Source organism: Pan troglodytes, chromosome 13 (assembly GCF_028858775.2).
Source record: "Pan troglodytes isolate AG18354 chromosome 13, NHGRI_mPanTro3-v2.0_pri, whole genome shotgun sequence".
In the NCBI taxonomy this organism is placed as follows: Eukaryota; Metazoa; Chordata; class Mammalia; order Primates; family Hominidae; genus Pan; species Pan troglodytes.
This window is the reverse complement of record NC_072411.2, coordinates 93016460-93030409: the sequence shown is the minus strand read 5'-3', so window position 1 is coordinate 93030409 and position 13950 is coordinate 93016460. Positions and strand designations below refer to the sequence as shown.

Here is a 13950-nt window from a genome sequence, read left to right as displayed (position 1 = left end):
TTTTTTTTTTGATACATATATTTATTATGCTGTAAAAAGCAACACTACCTGATTGCATTTAAAATAAATGTTTCCCAATTTCAGAATACTTACAACTTGTAGTTTTAAGATTAGATTCACTTTGGGAGGTTTTAGAAGCAAATACATTCATAGCTGTGTAATCCCCAGGAAGAATCTAAATCTGACATCAGGTCATTCAGTCCCTGCCAGACAGACAACAGCATCAAATGGTCAACAGCTAATCCAGCTCTGCAGCTAAAGGGCAGTTTCGGGCAGCAGTGGGGTATAGCACATTACCAAAGATGAGACCAGCAAAAACAACAATGTGTATAAAGCTTTAAATTAACATGATCATATAGAGCACTCAGGATACAGAAAAAGCACATATGATACTAAAGCCAAAACAAAAAGATCTTTGGAGTTTACTGACGGCAGCAGTTAATAGCACAGTCAACAGCATTTAAATCAAATATATTATTACCAGCCAACAGCAAACAGCCCGAGCAGGAATCGGCACATAGTCATAAATAACATCAGGGGTAAATAACGGCACATTTAATTAAACAACAAAGATTTTACAGAATGGTTTTGATCTGAAAAAAGATGAAAACTCTCTTTGTTCCCAAATAATGGTTAGAACCTCTTTTTATTATAGAAAAGCCTCAAAATCATTGGTAATCTTCAAGTCACACAATTCAATTGTCTTGTTTCATTTTAGTCACACAAAGCGGGCTGCTCTTTGAATAAAGTTATCTTGCTTGATTTCAGTTAAAACGTGTCTACCCTGTAATATCTTTGGGGATAATGCTGCTCCTGTGCAGCATCTTACAAATGCTACCTGTCTCCATGGCTTGCTAGATCCACGGGGTAGGAAACTGCTCACTCAGCATCCTCCCCATGGATGCTCAAGCATGGGAACAGCTTCGGGCCTGGTGCAGCTAAGGAACATTGGCCGTGGTTTCACCAAAGGAGGTGCCATCTAGGTAATGGGAGGGCAGTGGCAGGAGCCACTGGCTTAGACTGGAAGTGAAAATGAAAGCACCTGGAGGCTGCTGGAGTGAGGTGCCATCAGGCATGTAAAGTTTAGAAGCAGCAGAGTGTGCTCATAGAAAAAGAAAAAAAAAAGAATTTGCTGTATGTGATAACAACTAACATTCATGTACTTGAGCTCATTTCACTAAACACAGCTTCAGAGAAGTCCATTTGTGTGCATGTGTGTGTGTGCTTAATATCAGAAATCCTCACTAACATGCCACTTTATCTCGAGGTATGACAGGATAAAATGTATGTGTAACTCCTAGAAAATCCTGTTCTATCCGTTTTTTGAAGCCCCTTTTACCCACTTTCCAAATGAATCCTGAATTACCAACCCAAGACAAAGAATTATAGGTCACAATTTAAAATGAAATGGCCTTTTTCTTATTATTAAACTACAGAGCTCACCAAGAATTACACAATAGAAAATCACAAGAAATCTGGAATGATCCAATGGTCCCCCAAGGAGGACAAATCTCTTGATGCAGACTCTTAATGACAGGCTTGGAAACAAATGTTAGTTGTAGCAGTTCCCATACTTTCAGAATAACTTTGGTAGCTTAGAGCATTTCTGAATTTTTTACCCTAGAAGCTAAAAAAAAAAAATCTTCTTAAAGAGCTGCAGTTGCACATCCTCTCGTTTTTTAGACTGATAAACTTGACTAATTTATACTTAGTAATTTTGTCTCTGGTTCGTCTTCTGTAGACAAATGACAAAGTTCTGATGCCAGAAATAGGAGGCATTTTCTGACTTACTATGGAAAACATAAAAACTGCATAGTATGCCAGCTCTCACTTTCCCAGCTAAAGGAAAGAGGCAGATAGCTAAATGTCTGAGAAGAGAGGCTGGACTAAGGGGATATAGAAAAAGGAAAAATTTTCAAAAGCATTATAACTACATTCACACATATGTTTTGGTCACCAAACATATCTTGAACAGATTCCCTGATAAAGTCTAATCAGAATTGGTCTATCTTACTAACAGTTGTTAACTATTATAGTTTTTTAAGAGTCACGTCATGAAGCTAGGGTGAGAGAGAGACATTTTAAACACACAACCGTAAGTGCATATAGTTGTTCAAACACTTAAACTAAATTTGTATTTGAAGTCTTGAAAATCACACTATTTGCTTCTAAAGGCAACCTTGACCCATTTGGACAGACTGTACAACAGAGCTTACTTTATAAATGCATATCAGCAGATCATCACCATAAATTGAAAATTCACAAAACACAAATAAATCATGGAAGACCACACAAGCTAGCATTGGTAACTATTTCTTTTACATCAAATTATACAATGCACGAGGTAATATCGCTCACATTATGGAGGGAGATTGTTTTATTTCTATTTTTTCCCAAAGAGATCAGATTTGTCCTGTGTGCACAATGAAGAAAACTCCAGTAACACTGAAATGACAAATGTAAAATATACATCACTACCAGATAGAAATACACACGTTCTTCATAATCATTTTCCACAATTAAATAGGTAAGTGATTTAAACATTGGGATTTGAGACCATTACAACAATCCATCAAGATTCTTATGGACGGTTTGATTTTCCTTCCCGTTGTCAGAATCCCCTTGAGGTGTGTACTGGACTTGGTATTCTTGGAGAATTTTAAAGACATCATGGTGTCCAAAGTGCAGTGCTTCATCCATGGGAGTGTTATTCCACCTAAACACGTAGCACAGCATGGACAGGGTCATTAGGTAATTTATGTACAAAGATGATCACCCCACATTCCTAGATTTTAAATGCAGGTTAAATGGCCAAATTTAGCTATTTTAGCAATTTTACAAATAAAAATTAATAATAGAAATGCAGAAAGGGATTTATAATTCAAAAAGTAGTCTCCAAGACAAGTTGGGATATGGAGAGGAGGAGAAAAAGATCTGTGAAAGGATCTTGTTTACACATCCAAGTGCTTATGGAGGGAGCTTTTTAAGGAAAGTCCTTGTGGTGACAGATATAATAGACTGCTCTAGGGTTCCAGAATTTTAGTTTCATGAAAAGCCCAAAGTATCTCTTTTAAAATAAAATGTTCAAAGAAAATTCAGGCATATAACATCCATCACTCTAGCCTTTGACAGAAAATTAGTGTTTGTGTCAATTCAAAGCCACAGTAAGTCTCAGAAGTCTAGAAATAACCATGACCTCATTAGGGCTAAAACACACACTGGAGGAGCAAGATTGGCCCCAAAGGAACTGACATTTTTATCACCTCTGGTAAGGTTGGGAAGCCATGGACTCAATCGGACACTACACCAGAAGAGTAACTCCCCTTTCCATACTAATAACTCCCCTTTCCATGCTTCTGGGGCTGTGCTGTTTAGAGTGATGTAGATGAATATTCAAGGATAAGAAGAAATGAAGAGTTGCCAGAAGTGGTTAATCACTTGCCAGAAGTGGTAAGTCTTTTGCAAGAGGAGAAAGAACTACATAACTCACAGCCCTAGTCAATGACAGGGTACGATGGGTAGTTCCCTTACACTTTACAAACTGTGAAGCCTGTCTTCCTACCCAGTCTCTCTCTGTACTTACATTACAAAATTCTCCATGGCTGATGATCTCTCTTTCTTCATCCATGTGCCACTGGCACCACCTTCCTAGTTTCACTTCTTCCTGTTTCCTTCTTTCCTTTCCATCTCTGTCCTGAACTTTTTACCCGCTTAGTGGAGTCACAATATGGAAACGAAAGGTTTTTAAAACAGTCTCATTTTTTAATATATTTGGATAAATTTTGGTAGCCTGTTTTTAAAATCAGGTAAGTAAAACTTTACATGTATCTTTGTATTTATCAAAAAAAAAAAAAAACAAAAAACAGCTGAATTAAGTGACTTTGAATAGGCCTTCATTAGTTTAGGAAGTCAGTGGCTTGAAACAGACTTTTGAGTCATCCTCTACAGTATGTAATTATCTTTCTGGAAAAATGGAATGTCAACTGCGTGTTACCTTTTTTACAATTCTTCTTTGAATTAATGAAAAATATGAACTTTAAAGAATACACTAATTTCAGCCAGGTACAGTGATGCCTGTAATCCTATCACTTTGGGAGGCCAAGGTGGGTGCATCACTTGAGGCCAGGAGTTCAAGACCAGAATGACCAACATGGCGAAACCCCTCTCTACTAAAAATACAAAAATTAGCTGGGCGTGGTGGCACACGCCTGTAATCCCAGCTACTCAGGTGGCTGAGGCAGGAGAATTGCCTGAACCTGGGAGGCAGAGGTTGCAGTGAACGAGATCACGCCACTGCACTCCAGCCTGGGCAACAGAGCAAGACTCTATCTCAAGAATTCACGAATTCTGCGCAAACCTATTATAATTTAAGGTGACACTGATTCTATGAAATAGAGAAAAAGACTTGCTTGAATGCCTAGTTATCAAGTTAGTTACTTAGCTCACTTTTTCTTATCAGATGGGTACATCTACTTTCACATTCCTAGAGGCCAATTTAGGGCAAAAAAAATTAATACATATACAAAGCACAGTAATATTTCCAACATGTATTATAGTGTTTTAGTTGGGATTATAAACACAGGAGGAAAATGCTCTTCAATTTTTTGCTTTAGAAACCTGGGATGGGTATTAAAATTTGGGGAAAGGGAAGAAGACTGTCACCCTAACATGAGGTTTTAGAATACTTCCAATAAAGGAGTTTTTAATCATGGTGCTTTTTTACAACCATAGGAATAAAGTTAGATAACCAAAGTGTTAGCAAACTTACAAAATTGCTAACATTTGTCAGACACTGACAACTTTTCTGCATTTCTTGCAAGCTAACAGCTGAACCAACAAAACCCAAGCCCTAATTTTAAAAAAGATAGTTGGCCAGGCTCAATGGCTCACACCTGTAATCCCAACACTTCGGGAGGCTGAGATGGGAGGACTGCTTGAGCCCAGGAGTTGGAGACCAGCCTGGGCAACATAATAAGATTCTGCCTCTACAAAAAATAAATAAATAAATTAGCCAGGCATGGTGGTGTGTGCCTGTGATTGCAGCTACTCAGGAGGTTGAGGTGGGAGGATCGCTTGAGCCTGGGAAGTTAAGGCTGCAGTGAACTATGATCATGCCACTTGCACTTCAGCCTGAGTGGCAAGGCAAGACCCAGTCTCAAAAAAAAAAAAAAAAAAGTTAAAGCTTAATAAACAGAAACGCAATATAGCTAAAGAGCAATCAACTTGCTCCAAACTTAATACAGCTCCCAGTTCTCAAATGAATCCAAACTCCTAATACATATCAAACCACCATCAAGTATGCATTTTTTCCCATTCTAAACTTTTATTCTCATTACTCGTTGACTCATATACTCTACTCCAGTACATAATGTCCAAGGATATGAATCTAGAGTTTACTGTACATGTATATGTGTAAGCTGCATTCTTATCCCTTCCCTGACCACTTTGTTGACATCATTTGTTGCAGGATGAATAGCAGTTTGCTATGTCGACCAGGAGAGAGAGGAGAGGAGCAGAATATATTCTAGGCATATTTTTCCCACTATAGATAGAATGCCCTTCTTTTCATTCTGTGCCTTCAGTCTCGTCTCTTCCCCAAAGCACTGATTAAAATTTAACTTCCATGAAGCCTTCTGAAACTGATTCCAACCAAATGCAGAAATTTCAACAAACTCCAATATATTCATTTTAGAGTTAACAGTTTTCTTACACATTTTAGCTTGTTTAGAAGCCTTCCCATTTTGTATGTCTCAATATTGTGAGCAAGTTTGTATGCTGATAAAATTCACATTATTATTAAAAACAACATCAGGCTGCATAAATGTCGAATCCCTGCCAACAATCACTGTCCTCACCAATCACTGGCTTCTTTGCAAATCCTAAGAGAGAACATTCAGTGTTAATTATCATCTTAAAGTTTATGCTTCTCTAAAGGTTTGTCTTATCTACCCTGGGTTGTTAAAAACTCCACGAGGGGTACCAGCAACTGCAAAAACATACAAAATTGTAAAGACCATTGACACTATGAAGAAACTGCATCAACTAAAGGGCAAAATAACCAGCTAGCATCATAATGACAGGATCAAATTCACACATAACAATATTAACCTTAAATGTAAATGGGCTAAAAGCCCCAATTAAAAGACACAGAATGGCAAATTGGATAGAGTCAAGACCCACTGGTCTGCTGTATTCAGGAGATCCATCTCACGTGCAAAGACACACATAGGCTCAAAATAAAGGGATAGGGGAATATTTACCAAGCAAATGGAAAGCAAAAAAAAAAAAAAGCAGGGGTTGCAATGCTAGTCTCTGATAAAACAGACTTTAAACCGGCAAAGATCAAAAGAGAAAAGGGCATTACATAATGGTAAAGGGATCAATGCAACAAGAAGAGCTAACTATCCTAAATATATATGCACCCAATACAGGAGCACCCAGATTCATAAAGCAAGTTCTTAGAGACCTACAAAGAGACTCAGACTCCCACACAATAATAGTGGGAGACTTTAACACCCCACTGTCAATATTAGATCAACGAGACAGAAAATTAACAAGGATATTCAGGACTTGAACTCAGCTCTGGACCAAGCAGACCTAATAGACATCTACGGAACTCTCCACCCCAAGTCAATAGAATATACATTTTTCTCAGCACCACATCGCACTTATTCTAAAATTGGCCACATAATTGGAAGTAAAACACTCCTCAGCAAATGCAAAAGAACAAAAATCATAACAGTTTTTCAGACCACAGTGCAATCAAATTAGAACTCAGGATTAACAAACTCACTCAAAACTGTACAACTGCATGGCAACTGAACAACCTGCTCCTGAATGACTACTGGGTAAATAACAAAATTAAAGCAGAAATAAATAAGTTCTTTGAAACTAATAAGACAAAAGACAAAACGTACCAGAATCTCTGGGACACAGCTAAAGCAGTGTTTAGAAGGAAATTTATAGTACTAAATGCCCACAAGAGTAAGCAGGAAAGATCTAAAATCGACACCCTAACATCACAATTAAAACAGCTAGAGAAACAAGAGCAAACAAATTCAAAAGCCAGCAGAAGACAGGAAATAACTAAGAGCAGAACTGAAGGAGACAGAGACACAAAAAACCTTTCAAAAAATCAATGAATCCAGGAGCTGGTTTTTTGAAAACATCAACAAAATAGACCACTAGCAAGACTAATAAAGAAGAGAAGAATCAAATAGACGCAAAAAAAAAAAAAAAAAAAGATAAAGGGGATATCACCACTGATCCCACAGAAATACAAACTACCATCAGAGAATACTATAAACACCTCTATGCAAACAAACTAGAAAATCTAGAATAAACTGATAAATTCCTGGACACATACACCCTCCCAAGTCTAAACCAGGAAGAAGTCAAATCCCTGAATAGACCGATAACAAGTTCTGAAATTGAGGCAGTAATTAATAGCCTCTGAAATTGAGGCAGTAATTAATAGCCTACCAACCGAAAAAAGTCTAGGACCAGACGGATTCACAGCCAAATTCTACCAGAGGTACAAAGAGGAGCTGGTACCATTCCTTCTGAATCTATTCCAAACAATAGAAAAAGAAGGAATCCTCCCTAACTCATTTTATGAGGCCAGCATCATCTTGATACCAAAACCTGGCAGAGACACAACAAAAAAAGAAAATTTCAGGCCAGTATCCCTGATGAACATTGATGCGAAAATCCTCAATAAACTACTGGCAAACTGAATCCAGCAGCACATCAAAAAGCTTATCCACCACGATCAAGTTGGCTTCATCCCTGGGATGCAAGGCTGGTTCAACATACGCAAATCGATAAACGTAATCCATCACATAAACAGAACCAATGACAAAAACCACGATTATCTCAATCGATGCAGAAAAGGCCTTTGACAAAATTCAACACACCTTCATGCTAAAAACTCTCAATAAACTAGGTATTGATGGAACGTATCTCAAAATAATAAGAGCTATTTATGACAAACCCACAGCCAATATCATACTGAATGGGCAAAAAACTGGAAGCATTCCCTTTGAAAACTGGCACAAGACAAGGATGCCCTCTGTGACCACTCCTATTCAACATAGTATTGGCAGTTCTGGCTAGGGCAATCAGGCAAGGGAAAGAAATAAAGGGGCTGGGCGCAGTGGCTCATGCCTGTAATCCCAGCACTTTGGGAGGCCAAGGCGGGCAGATTACCTGAGGTCAGGAGTTCGAGAGCAGCCTGGCCAACATGGTGAAACCCCATCTCTACTAAAAATACAAAAATTAGCCGGCTGTGGTGGGCACATGCCTGTAATCCCAGCTACTTGGGAGGCTGAGGCAGGAGAATTGCTTGAGCCTGGGAGACAGAGGTTGCAGTGAGCTGCGGTCTTGCCACTGCACTCCAGCCTGGCTGACAGAGCAAGACTCTTGTCTCAAAAAAGAAAGAAAGAAAGAAAGGTATTCAAATAGGAAGAGAGGAAGTCAAATTGTCTCTGTTTGCAGATGACATGATTGTATATTCAGAAAACCCCATCATCTTGGCCCAAAATCTCCTTAAGCTGATAAGCAACTTCAGCAAAGTCTCAAGATACAAAATCAATGTGCAAAAATCACAAGCATTCCTATATACCAATAATAGACAAACAGCCAAATCATGAGTGAACTCCCATTCACAACTGCTACAAAGAGAATAAAATACCTAGGAATCCAACTTACAAGGGATGTGAAGGACCTCTTCAAGGAGAACTACAAACCACTGCTGAAGGAAATAAAGAGAGGACACAAACAAATGGAAAAACATTCCATGCTCGTGGATAGGAAGAATCAATATCATGAAAATGGCCATACAACCCAAAGTAATTTATAGATTCTATGCTATCCCCATCAAGCTACCATTGACTTTCTTCACAGAATTAGAAAAAAAATACTTTAAATTTCATATATAACCAAAAAAGAGCCCACATAGCCAAGACGATCCTAAGCAAAAAGAAGAAAGCTGGAGGCATCACGCTACCTGACTTCAAACTATACTACAAGGCTACAGTAATCAAAACAGTACGGTACTGATACCAAAATAGATACACAGAGCAATGGAAAAGAACTGAGGCCTCAGAAATAACAGCACACATCTACAACCATCTGATCTTTGACAAACCTGACAAAAACAAGCAATGGGGAAAGGTATTGGGAAAACTGGCTAGCCATATGCAGAAAACTGAACCTGGACCCCTTCCTGTCACCTTATACAAAAATTAACTCAAGATGGATTAAAGACTTAAACATAAGACCTAAAACCATAAAAACCCTAGAAGAAAACCTAGGCAATACCATTCAGGACATAGGCATGGGCAAAGACTTCATGACCAAAACACCAAAAGCAATGGCAACAAAAGCCAAAATTGATAAATGGGATCTAATTAAACTAAAGAGCTTCTGCACAGCAAAAGAAACTATCATCAGGGTGAACAGGCAACCTGCAGAATGGGAGAAAATTTTTGTGATCTATCCATCTGACAAAGGGCTAATATCCAGAATCTACAAGGAAGTTAAGCAAATTTGCAACAACAAAAAAACCCCATCAAAAAGTGGGTGAATGATGTGAACAGACACTTCTCAAAAGAATACATTTATGCAGCCAACAAACATGTGAAAAAAATATCATCATCACTGGTCATTAGAGAAATGCAAATCAAAACCACAATGAGATACCATCTCACACCAGTTAGAATGGCGATCATTAAAAAGTCAGGAAACAATAGATGCTGGAGAGGATGTGGAGAAATAGGAATGCTTTTACACTGTTAGTGGGAGTGTAAATTAGTTCAACCATTGTGGAAGACAGTGTGGTGATTCCTCAAGGATCTAGAACCACAAATACCATTTGACCCAGCAATCCCATTACTGGGTATATACCCAAAAGATTATAAATCATTCTACTATAAAGACACATGCACATGTATGTTTATTGTGGCACTGTTCACAATAGCAAAGACTTGCAACTAACCCAAATGACCATCGATAATAGACTGGATAAAGAAAATGTGGCACATATACACCATGGAATACTATGCAATCATAAAAAAAGATGAGTTCATGTCCTTTGCAGGGACATGGGTGAAGCTGGAAACCATCATTCTCAGCAAACTATCACAAGGACAGAAAACCAAACACTTCATGTTCTCCCTCGTAAGTGGGAGTGGAACAGTGAGAACACATGGACACAGGGAGGGGAACATCACACACGAGGGCCTGTTTGGGGGTCAGGGTAAGGGAGGGATAGCATTAGAAGAAATACCTACTGTAGATGATGGGTTGATGGGTGCAGCAAACCACCATGGCACTTGTATACCCATGTAACAAACCTGCATGTTCTGCACATGTATCCCAGAACTTAAAGTGTAATTAAAAAAAATTTTTTTTTAAATCCATGAGGATAAAATTCCAATTCTTTCTTCCCAAATGCAAAAAAAAAATTGTTTTGTTCATACAGTGTATTGACTAATAGTCAAATCAACCTGAAAATTTCTAAATAAGACACCATTCTTAGATAAGAAACAGGAATATGGGAGACAGAATTACCTATCTAGTAGAAACAAGGTTTATTGCCTTTATAAGATATCATAGCAGGTTCAAGAATGTCTTAGTAGGTTGAAATATTATAATCACTTGAATATTACAGTCCTGTATAATAAAATACTGACATATTTAGAAGGTAATATAAGTGCTCACCTGTCCTTGGGGAAAGGGTTTACTTTGCAGGCTTCCAGCAAAAATTTAACAACTTCAACATGACCTATACCGTCCCACCCCCAAAAAAAGAGCAGATTTTAGTACTAAGTAGAAATTAAATCTGGAAAGAAAATAGATAGGAGTAGTTCCTGTATTACCCTCTGCAGCAGCTACATGGAGTGCTGTTCTAGAATCATAGTCCCGCTGTTCCATGTCCATAGCTGACAAAGCAAATCTGAAAATGTGTAAGCACAGCTATTTATTATATATAAAGCAAATTTAATTCACACTGGTAACATTCACTCCATCAGTTCATTTAAGGCCCTGTCAGGTGCCATCCTTCATCAAGCTCATTAATGGGAACTACCGACCTTATTAACCAGTACACAGGTGTTTTGGGTAGATGCCACTTCACCTCTCTTCCTCAGCTTTGCTTTTTTTTAGGTAAGATTAAATGTTAACCATCTCTCACAGAATTAAACTTTATTACATTATTGTTCACAACTTAAGAATTACGGCACAACTGTACCAAGGTTTATGTCTCAGAAGGGCAAGAAACTAATCCCTGTAATAAAGTTGTATGTTTTACTAAGACTCCCATTCTTAAACATTTCACAGTCTACTAGTACTTGTCAGACTTCAAAACAAGGGGGGAAGCACAGACATTTTTCCACTTTGAAAATCAGTTATTTGAGGTATTAATGGGAGAAAAAAAAAGAAAATAAGTTACAACTCTACACAAAAGACCTTAGGTATACAGCAGTATATGGCCTTACTAATCCTGATGATCTGCCAGACACCAAACCCCCCAGCTGCTTCACACACACACACACACACACACACATCAAAGATTGGGAATGGAGGGTAGACAGGGAGTGAGAAGGCACTGTCCAATTCCAGTAAGCCACTGGTACTAATTAGCCAGATTAGCTGAACAGTTACTACTTGGGGAAACAGAGATATGGTCTTTTTTATAGGAGGCAGAAAAGGACAAGATTGGAAAGCAGGCCTAAGGCACTGGAAGTGCCTATTTAATAAAAATTTTGTTGGGGTCATTTTTATCAAAGGGAAAGAAAAGTGAGACTTTAACCTTAAAATGGCTGCTCGCCCAGAAGCAACTTCATAAATATCTGTAAAGTGCATGCTAATCCATCCTGTAAACATACCTTCGAAGTGCAGACACATCTCCAGTATATGCAGCAAACAAAAGATTTATCACTGACTTTACCTGTGAAGAAAAGAAAGTTTAGGCATCCTTAGGGGAAAACAAACACATACAACGTCCACCTGTCACTGGCAAGTGATTTCCATGTGCTTTGAACACTTCAGCTGAGTCACGTGCAAAAAGTGATCTCAAGGACACTTCCATAGCCAAAAGAACCCACGTGTGTGATACTTTCTTCTTTTAACAGTGGATTGTGAGGGAAAATTCAATAATAAAGATAAGATACACGAGGGAAGGAATGGAATAATATCACTTGGCAGAAGAGAATGGAATTTTGTGAAACTCATACAGTTGGGGCAACTGAAAATTGTTTAGAAGCCTTCCCATTTTCTATGTCTCAATATTGTGAGGAAGTTTGTATGCTGATAAAATTCACATTATTAAAAATTAAATCATGCTATATAAATGTCTAATCCCTGCCAAGAATCACTATCCTCACCAATCACTGGCTTCTTTGCAAATCTTAAGAGAGAACATTCAGTGTTAACTGTCATCTTAAACTTTACTTCACTGGAAAGACAGCCTTCAGTTCAATGCCCAGGTGGTACAAATTGGGTCATTCTCAGAACTTACGACACTGCTGTGTTTAAAAGTTTCTCAACTCCAAAATATTAAGTCACCTCTATTAAGTGCTCCAAGATTTCAAAGTGTATCTACTTTTGACAGTTACCCACTTTCCTTTTCTTATAGTTAAGAGGAAAAGTCTAGTTATTTGAAAAGCCATTGGATTTTGGTCTGCTTTCATAAAGACTTTATCCATCCCTATCTATGAGAAATTAAACTATTGATCATAGAATATTTGTAAATACTTCATAAATTCCCCATTTTGTCTTACACTTTGCAACTTCAACATTCATATTGATGACTCAACTGATACTGGACTCAATGGTAGAAAACAAGTTTAACTGGGGAATGGAAAGTAACCCAGCTCTCCACCAACAAAGCCACAGCCTGGAACTGTGCTTCAAGATCTTAACCCGGACATTCTCCCTTTCCAGTATGGCTTCCCCCTTCCAAAACCCATGAACTTTCCAAATTAACTGGAACTGACCATTGCTGCAGTTCTCTAATTCATCATTTTCAAAGTGTAATTTGCAGAAACTAGTCCGTAAGATGGCCCATGAAAATAAGGATCCTGTGTTTGTATACGATCTTAAAATATTAAATCCCCCTCTTGGAGATTCATGAGCATATGTAAGACTCTGTAAAGGTCTGCAGTACCGGAACTTAACTAGCTGAGCACACCCCCAAAATACTACTATTACTATTTGTGTTGATACCACTCCAAAAAACTTTCCACTTAGTCCTTTAGCTTCCCTTCCAGCCATCCTTTTCTATTCCTGCCCAGAGTCCAGAACAGTTTTCTTAATGGGGAATGGGGGTGGAACAAAGAACTGAAGAACATCACCCAGAATGTTCTAAAAACATACATAAACATCTCTCCCATTTCTTGTTGTCCTACTCCTACACCTCAATCCGATACATTTTAGGGAAAGGAGGTAAATGCATAGAGTTTGTTGTTTTTCATAGAGATGGGGGTCTCACTATGTTGGCCAGGCTGGTCTTGAACTCCGGGCCTTAAGCAATCCTTCTGCCTTGGCCTCCCAAACTGTTGGGATTACAGGCATGAGCCAACATGCTCAGCCCATAATTTTGTTTAAAGTCTCCAGGTGACTTTGATATGCACTTTTCTGGGTTATAAACCACGGTTTCAGGTGTCCTTAATGTCTTTCTTTTTTAATGGGGTCAACTCTGAATTCTCAATTCCCTTTTTGCTCTTGGACCACAGAATACTGACTGGCTATTACAGATTATTCTCCATATTTCCACCTGGTCTCTCACTACTGCTTGACAATTTTTTTTTCTTGTTGGTTCCCGCCATACTTTCTTCAGGCCTTTAATACCAGTGGAGACCCCTAAAAACAGACAGAAGATCCTAACTACAACTTTGCTAAAAAGATAAAAAACTGTTTTCATCACTCAAAGTAAAAAGCTTCCTCATT

General features: G+C 38.3%; 1 protein-coding gene across 4 annotated transcripts in view; it reads right to left on the bottom strand.

Annotated features, from left to right (window-relative positions):
* Positions 1-13950, bottom strand: part of GLS (glutaminase) — an 84924-nt gene continuing 70974 nt past the window's right edge. For all 4 annotated transcript variants that reach the window (XM_001167502.7, XM_016950222.4, XM_054680046.2 and 1 more), the window contains 4 exons: positions 11889-11950; positions 10881-10957; positions 10723-10786; positions 1-2716 (listed from right to left, as the gene is read on the bottom strand). In XM_001167502.7, the coding sequence (XP_001167502.2) occupies positions 2560-2716; positions 10723-10786; positions 10881-10957; positions 11889-11950 (360 nt within the window). In that variant the 3' untranslated portion in view covers positions 1-2559. The remainder of the gene's footprint in view (positions 2717-10722; positions 10787-10880; positions 10958-11888; positions 11951-13950) is intronic.